This window comes from Rhinichthys klamathensis, unplaced genomic scaffold (genome assembly GCF_029890125.1).
Source record: "Rhinichthys klamathensis goyatoka isolate OS25496 unplaced genomic scaffold, OSU_Roscu_1.1 h1tg000011l_1, whole genome shotgun sequence".
NCBI classification, from domain to species: Eukaryota; Metazoa; Chordata; class Actinopteri; order Cypriniformes; family Leuciscidae; genus Rhinichthys; species Rhinichthys klamathensis.
Genome location: NW_026606564.1, coordinates 2,974,008 through 2,985,000, shown reverse-complemented (window position 1 = coordinate 2,985,000; position 10,993 = coordinate 2,974,008). Strand labels below are relative to the sequence as shown.

The following is a 10,993-nucleotide window of genomic DNA, read 5'->3' as shown; positions in this document are numbered from 1 at the left end:
TCATTAGTATTGTAAGAAAACACTTATTTTACTTGGTCAAAAACAGCTCTGTTTTCAGCACGCCGTTTCAGTGCATATGACTTTAAATGATAATGAGCTTTGCTCACCCCGCCTCTCTGTTCTGTGCGTACACCGTTTGTAACACAATAACACAATAACCATAACGCATTGTTCAGTATAAACATGGGATTATAAATTATATTGAGAACATCATACATAGAAAACATGCCGTAATGTACCCTGAGTGTAAACCTTAGACGCATTCATTGTGAAGCGTGCAGCTAGCGATTTGCAAAGATTAATATAAATATTAATATAAAGTTTAATAAAACATTACACTCACTTAAGTTGTTCTAGAGCAGTGGTCTCAAACTCGCGGTGATATTTTGTGGCCCCCTACTTGACATTAAAGTTTAATGTTAGTGCGGCCCGTCGTTGCATGTGCCGCGTTTAAAAAAAATAAAAAATAAAAATTTATCCCTTATGGGCTACCATAGATAGTCTCGTGACACGGTGGGTTTGTTGTCAATAGTTGTCATAGATAGACAACCGCGAAGTACAAACATACTGCGCCTGGAAAAAATGAGCGCGTCGCTTCAATTATGAGCGCGCTTGCCGCGCACCTACATTTGAAATAACGAACTTGAGCGCGCAAAATATGTGAGCGCGATATGTGAACGGCCCCTTGGCGAGCTGCCACCAATCAGGCCACGAGCTACTGATAGCTCGCGAGCGACGTGTTGGAGACCCCTGCTGTAAAACAATGTGAGAATAATCATTTTGAGCTTGTAATATGTGTCCAACAGGTTCATAAGAAGGTTTGCTTTGATTTGTGCAGTCAGTAATTTGAGACACTATACATGTGTAGAAAGAATTCAATAAGACGGGCAGACATGACTGCAAATATTTGTATTTCAAAAGCAATAATTGTTTTTCTAAGTATAATAAAAGGAAATGTGCCTTCCAAAAAAAAAAAAAAACATTCAATATCATTAATGTGTTGTATAAAGAAAATAATAAGGACATAAGCAAATATAAATATCACAAATATGTGTTATAGACAAAGAAAGTTTGTAAAAATGAACTTCAACTGTCAGAAGGACAGCTCATGAAGAACCAATCATGTACAGAAAGGAATGTTCAAATTCAGAGGAACAGTTCAGAAGAAACGTTAATAATAAATATTGAGAAGATTGGATCAGTTGTGCTCCTTTTTTGGAATACTTGAATACTATTTTTTTGTGGAATACTTGATGCGGCCCAGCCTGACCCAGACTCTACCTCCAGCGGCCCCCAGTTAAGTTGAGTTTGAGACCCCTGTTCTAGAGGTTCAGCAGGAACACGAATAGTTGGTACCGATCCTTTTTTCATGAGCAGCTTCTTAGCAAAACCAGCTCATACTGACCCTCGTTTATAAAGCAGTCTGGTGAGAAATGATTCGCGCAAACATGAAAGCATTGACGTTGCTCGTGGGGAATATTCCCTTCGAAAACAAACTCAGCCACTGCATCTTCAGCAGTTCGGATTTAGGAACATTAAAATGACTGCTGTGTTCGTTATTACACCCAAGAACAGAACAACACAATCGCTTAGACGCCATTCTGCTCATAGACAGTGCTCCAGCATATCAACAATGACCGCGCCGGTCCGCGCAGACAATGATTGACAGCTCCCTCACGAGCGAGGGCGGGTCTGTGTTGAAACGATGCTGTCAATCAACAATCGTGGGAGGGGCTTCCGAGCTTGTGACGTCACAAAATCGAACGGCTCAATTTGAGGCAGGGGAAAACATATAAGGAGATTAAAACAAAAACACTGGATGGATTTTTATCATTTTATGATGGTTGTGTACAGGCACTGCCAACACACATTTCAGTACAATCAACTTGTAAAAGTGCATGTACCATTATATGACCCCTTTAAAAGAAAAATAAGCTGCTTAAACACCAGATCAGAAGGTTGGCTTTGATAAGCCAACATAATTACTGAAGGCTGGAATATACTTTTGCCTTGATTTACAGTCTGGACGTGTTGAGGCTAGGTCTCGAAAGTTAGAGCCAGTTTGCAGATTTGAGTTGGCACAATTTAAGAAAATTATAGTGCATTATGGGCACAGACTCTGATTTTTTTATCTTCCGACTATGAATCTGTCCACTATTTTGAGAATATTAAACATGTTTGATAATTCGACCCGATTTTATACACATATTGATTCCATTTGTCCACTGTCTCCATAACGAAGTGCATGTTTCATGAGTTTGTCATGTTCGGACCGACTTGAAAGTCTGGTAGTGTGTGATGCTCAGTCGTGTGTGAGGTTTTTCCTCTGTAGCCATTTACAAAGTCGGCAAGTATATGAAGCCTATAGTGTTTTAAAATCGGTTCAGATTTGAAAAAGTCGTGTAGTGTATTTTAGCGTACAAGTGGACCAGGACCGCCACTGGTGCCAACCCTGAAAATGATGACTTTTACCTCGAGTGCTGTCTGATTGAAGAGAGTGATGAACTGAGCAGTGAGGAGAACCACCACCTCCTCCCTCAGAAACTCTACACAGAGAGAGAGAGAGTTATAGATCTCAGGCTGCCAAGACAGGATTGAATAAAATAGAGATACCACACACACACACTCACACTGCAATCATAGAGCAAAGACAGAATGAAGTGATCAATAAGGCGTTTTCAGACCGCTACACTCAGATTAGCACCTCAGATGCAACGAAGAAGGAATCAATGCCACACCAACTTAAACTGCACTGCTAAAAAAGCACTTTAATTTAACATTAAACTCTGGGCTTCACCTCGACTGGCACTGAAGTTTTGAAAGGGGTCAGAGGGATCTGGAGGTGGCGAATCAGGAGGAGATGGTGGGAGTTCGGATGAGAGCTGGGTCTCGGTCTGTTCTGGATTGACCGGGCCATTCGAGTCCACTGCTGAAGCCCAGTCTTCATCTTCCAGGCTCATGAGGGGCTCATCTTCTTCACCTCTGACCTCTCTGAGGGGCGTGTGCTGCTCAGGAAAGGAGTCCAGTGGTGGGATGTCCCAGTAAAGGAACATCACTGCAAACTGCATAAGCAGCCACATCCCGCACATGAAGAGCTGGGTCAAAAGAGCACATGGCAGCTTGAATTAAAGTCAACTTACTTAAAAGAACTGAAAAATGGCAAATACAAATGTTGAAATAAGATAGAAGTAAATGACTAACTTACTGATGAATCTCACAAAGAACACTATTGAGATTTCATTTTTGTTTCTCATTAGATTCCTGTCTGTTTTATTTTAATTTATTTATTATGGACCTCAACCGTACAAATTCGTACGATTTTTGCTAAATCGTACATATTTTACGAGTTGCCCAATCCGTATGAATTCGTAAGAATGACCTACCCCTGACCCCGCCCCTAAACCTACCCGTCACTGGGGTTTAGACGAATCGTACGAATTCCTACGAGTGAGGTCGTACGAATTAGCCACCTTTTACTGACTCGTACGAATTCATACGAATTGGTTCTAAGATAGCGTTGTTAGTTTACATCAGTTGATGCATTAACTCACAATGCAATACATTAGTTCCAGTATTTATTAACCTTGTTAAAGTTAGTTAATAAAAATACTTTTCATTGTAAGTTCATGATAGCTCAGGTCCATAATATTAAAAGATACAACTTTTGTATTAAAGTGTCAAAAACATGTTTAAATTAACATAGATGAATAAATGCTTCAGAAGTATTTAGTTAACTAATAGTGTTACCCACTTTATGATAAGGTTGCATTTGTTAAAATTAGTTATGCACTAACAATTATTGTGACATAAATCATTAACTAACGTTAACTAATGAAATCTTATTGTGAGGTGTTGCCGCGTATTTGAGAATGACATTTTTAGCATCACAGTAATACAAATGTAGGAGGACACTTGTCATGAAAATAATGTCACAAAGAAAAAAATTAATCATGCTTAAAAAGTGCTTCATTTTCTCCAAGTGAATTGAAATATCCACCGGACATGCTCTTATTTTATGAGATCCTCTGACAGGATGTGTGTTTCCCAGCCCTGTTCCCATTGAGCCCCCTAGCACTACTACACTTTGGATGTCTCTCTCTCTTGATCTGATGCAACCATTTCAGGCCTTGGATCTTCAACTAATGACTTGAAGAGTGGAATCATGTGTGTTTCATTAGGAAGACATCTGAAATGTGCAGAGTTACTACATTCACATTACAAGCTGCATCCACAGAGCCGGCCCTAGACCTTTGGGGGCCCTAATCAAAATTTGGTTGGAGGCCCCTTTGACCGTTTTAAGGCCTAAAGAAAAGCAATGACTACCTTATAACTATACCATACTATATTATACTGTATATACTATGTTTGATCTCTAACAGGAAAATTATGATACCACTGAGCTGAATGGCAGTGCAAGACACACACACACACACTGATTAACTTGCTGAATAAAAAGACAGATAAAGTGATTATCACTGAACAATGATACATTTTTATTGACACCAGAGTTTAAGAGTCACAAACTACAGCACACACATATATATATATATAAAATTTAAATTAAATAGAGCAAATAGAATAACATTTAAATATAATATTCTATAAAATAATAAATAGATTTTTCAAATAAACAAAATTAACAATAACATCTAAAACACCACAAAGAAGATCAACAATATTAAGAATAAGGTAACATTTCAATATAACTATTAAAATCCAATCCAAATAAAGAAAATAATTATACATAAAGTTAGACTTAATTTTTTAAATGCAGAAGGTTATCATTTTACAGCCCCTTTATACTCACCAACAGCTGGAGCTTTGCTTACTGGCAGCATATGCCTCGTTTCCACTGAGTGGTACGGTACGGTTCAGTACGGTACGGTTCGGGTCGGGTCGCTAAACCATGATCCGGCTAGCGTTTCCACTGCCAACAGTACCCTTACTTGATAGGCGTGGTGTTTGCCGGAGAGAAGCGATCGACGTCATTTTCGCGCGAACAAAAGCGACATAGTAAACAACAATGGATGACAGACAGCAGATCTTGATCTTGCTTCTCGGCATGTTTGTCACAAGAAACAAGCGCTGGCATTAGGCGTTTCTCATGCAAGTAGCCACGCAAAGTCCGACTCAGGAGAATGATCCCGAGGACGCGAGTCCAGTAATTCTGCTGATGGAACAGCGCGTTCTTGAAAGCGCCACTCAGCTCGCTCTGCTACTCCGGTTATGTACATTTTAGGCAACAATAAAACGAAATATGTTATAAAACACCACTCTGCTTCTTTTCGATTTAATTTAAATACATTGTAAACATTATAAGCACACAAATGTGGTTCAGGCAACGCATAGCCTATTGATTATATTCACTGCATGTATGTAACGTTATATTTATAACAAAACTAAATATAAAACACAACCCTGCCTCTTTTCGTTTAAATTTAAAAATATTAAACATATTCCAGGCAATGAATTGCATATTGCATTGGTACAAATGTTGCAATAAACAACATTACAGATGATCTTGTAATAAAATAAAATAAATGACAAAACTATCTATTTTTGGTGAATTTCAGTTTTATAATAATAGCCATTATAAAAGTATAAGTAAAAGGTACAAAAATATATACAGTAAAGCTTTAATCACAAAGCAAACAATTCAGTCAAATATACAAATTCAGCGCTCAAATATATGAAACTTCACTTAGCCTTCTGCCAAAACTATTGGCCAGGGAACGAATTATAGATTCACGAGACCAAAGATCGCCTGTTATGTCTGTACAATACGAATTACATCTCATGTTTAACCACTACAGAGACGTCAGAGTCAGCGGCAAACATCAGAACGGCTAGCCGGGGAAAGGCTGCTCCAGGCGGGGTGCACGAGCGCCGAGCGTCCGGTAATTGCTTGGAATGGATCTTCAAATTATCATAAATCTATAAATAAACCACAGATTTGAGCTTTAAAAAACTACTTTCTCGCCTGAAAAACTCTTAAAACTACATTTCGTGACACAATAACAGTAGTATTATATTTCAACTGTATGCTGCTAATGCCCTTGTAGCACGCGCAAGTGACGATACTCTGTCAACCAATCAGCGTTCTGCAGTGAGTCTAGCTCCACCCTTTAGTACCGTACCACTGTGCTAGGTACCCCAACGGAAGGGTACCCAAAAAGTGGTACGGTACGGTTCGGCTTTTTGGTACCATTCACAACTTTTGACAGTGGAAACGCAAATAATTGCGTACCGAACCGAACTGTACCGTACCGTACCGCTCAGTGGAAACGAGCCATAATAGTGCTCCTAAGGGGACATAAGGAGTAAACTAATGATAGCCCTTGTAGAATCCAAACTGGGTTCATATTGTTCTGTTAAATGCTTTAACAGTAACACCACAGCAAATGGTATAGGCCTAATACTAAACCAATTTTATGCAGCATGTTATTATGTAAGTTAAACAACTGTAGAAAATTAATACAAGCACGATTTAGGCTAATGTTAAGACTTTTAGTGCAGATTATCCATATTACAGAAATCGGAAAATTAAGCCTACAGGCTTACGTACCTTTATCTTCTTGCTTCTTCTCTTCTTCCAGGCTCTTTTTTGTCGTTTTTCTTGGCCAGAAAGATATTTTCGTTTTCTTGTCAGACATCGTCGATTCGTTGGAGTCGCTAACTGACTGACCAAGTGACAACGAGTGACATCATAGCGCGACCAAGCGACGCGATACCATTCATTTCAATGGTGAGCGGGCGACTTCCGGCGACACGCGCGACAGCGACCGTTGGCGACTAGATGGGGCGTGTCTAGCGACGCGACAAAGTTGAGAAATTTTTAACTTTATGCAAATGAAGAGCGATTTTCGCGAGCGACAACCAATAGGAGTGGAGCACACGTGATCCTTCTCCTCAGCCCCTGGGCCTGCAGTGATGGATGGCAAGAAAGCTGATTCGCTGTCTTTTGGATGTCATACTAGTCAACCAGTAGTGGGAACGCCCACTAGCGACCTCATCGCCAGCGACAAAGTCGCGTGTAGTGTGACGCGCGCGCGCCTTCGCGGGGAGCTCCCGGTTGATTTGCCATAATACAGAACTAAATAAATAACAACTCTGTGCTTATCATGATGCCTGATAAAGAGCGCTGTAGATCCATTTCTTTTTATTTATTTATTTTATGTTACTTTCGTTGTGCGATTTCCCCCCCCCCCCACTAGCAGTGACTCTAGGGGGCCCTCTGCTGGCCACGGGGCCCTTTGCAATTGCAACGGCTCGGCCGGCTCTGTGCATCCATCATCATGTGGAACGCGCGTGTGTATGTGTGTGTGTGTGCGTATGCATGTGTGTATTTAGAATGTAAATTGTATAGGAAATGAGCCAAAACATACTTACCCCAGGTGAGGTGTACTTATTTACAATGAATGGACCCAATTTGAAATCACACAACCTTAGAAAGATATTGAATGCAGGACCTGCAAGTAAAAATGCATATTGTATATGTATTATGGCCACTTATTGCATGGTGGAACACTGACTCACCAATCAGAAGTCCAGCCTGACGACATGCCATGACAGCAGCAAAGACTCTAGCTCGCTCATCGGGGAGGGTAGTGCGTGTAAGGAACCCAAAAATGGAGGAACCAGCTCCTGCTCCAATACCTGATGGAAGGATGCAGTGTAATCCAGAAGTCCATAACGGGAAAAAACATTAGCGATATATTCTATTTACACTAGCCTATTTAAAAGTAGCAGTTCTTTGCAATAAGTGCAAATAGTTGTAGATGCTTTTTATACTTATAAATAGTGGCATATACTATTTGCACCTCAGTATTGTTGTACATTAACAGGATGCAATAATAACATAGAGTGTAAATTACTATTAAAATTATTAAATGGATGCCGCCTTATTGGGAAGATAATAAATGCTTTATTATTAAACACTCTTTGGGCACTTTATTTCCACTTTTCAAATATTTTCTTCATTTTTATTTAAAATAAATGCCTTTCTGATCTGATATGTGATGAGAAAACGGAGATGAGGAGTTTGATAAAAGGCGGGTTTGAACTCGGGCCAAACGTGTCAAAAGCTACTTCTCCGTGCCATTCTGCCTATAGCCTACCCCACTTTAGACACTGAGAAGCGTGCGTCTTTTTAAATCTTGTGTGGCCCAACAAGATATTGGTGGGCAGGGTTAGTGTAAATAGCCTTTGCCAACAGGACAGGCACTTTACACTTGCAAATAGATACTCCGAAAAAGTTACTGTGAATACTGTGTGCTGTAACTAAAGTCAGTTTATAAGCATCATGTCATTTGGTACACGGTACAATCAGATTGGCTTGGTCAGCATTTAAATAGACCTTCTACCTCCCCCAGCTCCACCTGCCTATATATGTATACACTCACCTAAAGGATTATTAGGAACACCATACTAATACTGTGTTTGACCCCCTTTCGCCTTCAGAACTGCCTTAATTCTACGTGCAATTGATTCAACAAGGTGCTGAAAGCATTCTTTAGAAATGTTGGCCCATATTGATAGGATAGCATCTTGCAGTTGATGGAGATTTGTGGGATGCACATCCAGGGCACGAAGCTCCCGTTCCACCACATCCCAAAGATGCTCTATTGGGTTGAGATCTGGTGACTGTGGGGGCCATTTTAGTACAGTGAACTCATTGTCATGTTCATGGAACCAATTTGAAATGATTCGAGCTTTGTGACATGCTGCATTATCCTGCTGGAAGTAGCCATCAGAAGATGGGTACATGGTGGCCATAAAGGGATGGACATGGTCAGAAACAATGCTTAGGTAGGCCGTGGCATTTAAACGATGCCCAATTGGCACTAAGGGGCCTAAAGTGTGCCAAGAAAACATCCCCCACACCATTACACCACCACCACCAGCCTGCACAGTGGTAACAAGGCATGATGGATCCATGTTCTCATTCTGTTTACACCAAATTCTGACTCTACCATCTGAATGTCTCAACAGAAATCAAGACTCATCAGACCAGGCAACATTTTTCCATTCTTCAACTGTCCAATTTTGGTGAGCTCTTGCAAATTGTAGCCTCTTTTTCCTATTTGTAGTGGAGATGAGTGGTACCCAGTGGGGTCTTCTGCTGTTGTAGCCCATCTGCCTCAAGGTTGTGCGTGTTGTGGCTTCACAAATGCTTTGCTGCATACCTCGGTTGTAATGAGTGGTCATTTCAGTCAAAGTTGCTCTTCTATCAGCTTGAATCAGTCGGCCCAATCTCCTCTGACCTCTAGCATCAACAAGGCATTTTCGCCCACAGGACTGCCGCATACTGGATGTTTTTCCCTTTTCACAGCATTCTTTGTAAACCCTAGAAATGGTTGTGCGTGAAAATCCCAGTAACTGAGCAGATTGTGAAATACTCAGACCGGCCCGTCTGGCACCAACAACCATGCCACGCTCAAAATTGCTTAAATCACCTTTCTTTCCCATTCTGACATTCAGTTTGGAGTTCAGGAGATTGTCTTGACCAGGACCACACCCCTAAATGCATTGAAGCAACTGCCATGTGATTGGTTGATTAGATAATTGCATTAATGAGAAATTGAACAGGTGTTCCTAATAATCCTTTAGGTGAGTGTATATATATATATATATATATATATATATATATATATATATATAGGCAGGTGGCGCTGGGGGAGGTAGAGGATATATATATATATGTCCTCTATAATTTTATAAACAAGTAATAAACTTGTTATAAACAACTCATTGTGTCTGGTCAGAATGATTCAATTCTGCATTGCAGAAATTACAATCTAATGAGAGTCATCAATCAAAAAGAACAGTCTCTCTGTCAGTATCTGTTGGATGTCTTAAAATCTCATTAATGTTGATGGTTTACACCACAGGAGCACAGAATCTCACAAAGTTTATTGTAACTGATAGAACAGTGCAGCTTCAAAATATCCTCACCTGCAACAAGACGGCTGGACAGCAGGAGCCATTTTGAATATCCCATGAAATACATGAAGTTTCCTGTAAGACAAATGGGTTGCAATGAGCAAGTCAAACAACATCATCAGGAGATCATAACTGCACAAGAACAAGGGTTATTTGATATATTTTAAAACCATCTCTATTCTTAGGTATACTGACCCACAATTTCAAACACATTGGAGAAGAGAATGATGGTCTTTGTAGTTCTGGTCTTGTCTGACCAGTGACCAAACACTGGACCTGAAACCAGCCCACTGAAGCTGAACGCGGATAGACCCAAGCCAAGAAAATAAGGTGGTGCCTCTAATATCTGCAGATATCGCCATATAGTGGGAAGAATGACAGCTGAAAGAGATAGAGAGAGAGAAGACTGTATTTTGCACATCAACTGCATAAACTTTCAATACATTCACCATTAACACATTAATATTGTAATGCTTTCTTGCACTATTGATTCAAACAAGTTATTTGCTGCAGAAAGGAAATAAAAAGGAAAGGAAAATAATTCTTGGCCACTTACCATATTCTACACCACTCAAAAGAAATATCAATCCAATAGTGAGAAAAGACAGTTTTCTTTTTTGTCTGTAATCCATTGTAGTGTTTCTCTAGGTTATTTTCACAGCACTTGATCATTCCTCTTCCTCATGGTCCAATTATTGTAATGAGAGGGATGGTGTTCTCCATTACTGACTCTGGTATGTAACCGCTCGTCTTACTGTGCGGCTATTTCTCTTTTTTTTGTAGATCATAGCAAATGCATCAATCAGCAAAAGACAAAGTATAAGCCATGTGGTGCCGGCGAGTTTAGGAAAAGCTATAGGGAATATTTTTTGGATGATTTTACGCAAACATGCTGTTTGACGCTCAGTGGATCCCTTCCTTGAATATGATCATTCGGGTCCCTGTCACGAGGCGACTATAAATGCCCTATAATTTCTTCATTGATGCAGCATTGCAGATAAACAGTGCTCAGGCTCTTCCAACAGTCTCTGTACACTGAAGCATCAGAGAT

General features: G+C 40.1%; 1 protein-coding gene across 1 annotated transcript in view; it reads right to left on the bottom strand.

The window, feature by feature from the left end:
* mfsd8l2 (major facilitator superfamily domain containing 8-like 2) overlaps window positions 1-10,703 on the bottom strand; it is a 20,443-nt gene extending 9,740 nt beyond the window's left edge. Inside the window, exons 1-7 of the mRNA XM_056264089.1 lie at window positions 10,499-10,703; window positions 10,138-10,323; window positions 9,955-10,017; window positions 7,537-7,656; window positions 7,390-7,469; window positions 2,798-3,095; window positions 2,473-2,546 (exon numbers count right to left, since the gene is read on the bottom strand). Coding sequence (XP_056120064.1) covers window positions 2,473-2,546; window positions 2,798-3,095; window positions 7,390-7,469; window positions 7,537-7,656; window positions 9,955-10,017; window positions 10,138-10,323; window positions 10,499-10,574 — 897 coding nt within the window. The 5' untranslated portion in view covers window positions 10,575-10,703. The remainder of the gene's footprint in view (window positions 1-2,472; window positions 2,547-2,797; window positions 3,096-7,389; window positions 7,470-7,536; window positions 7,657-9,954; window positions 10,018-10,137; window positions 10,324-10,498) is intronic.
* Window positions 10,704-10,993: the final 290 nt, after the last annotated feature.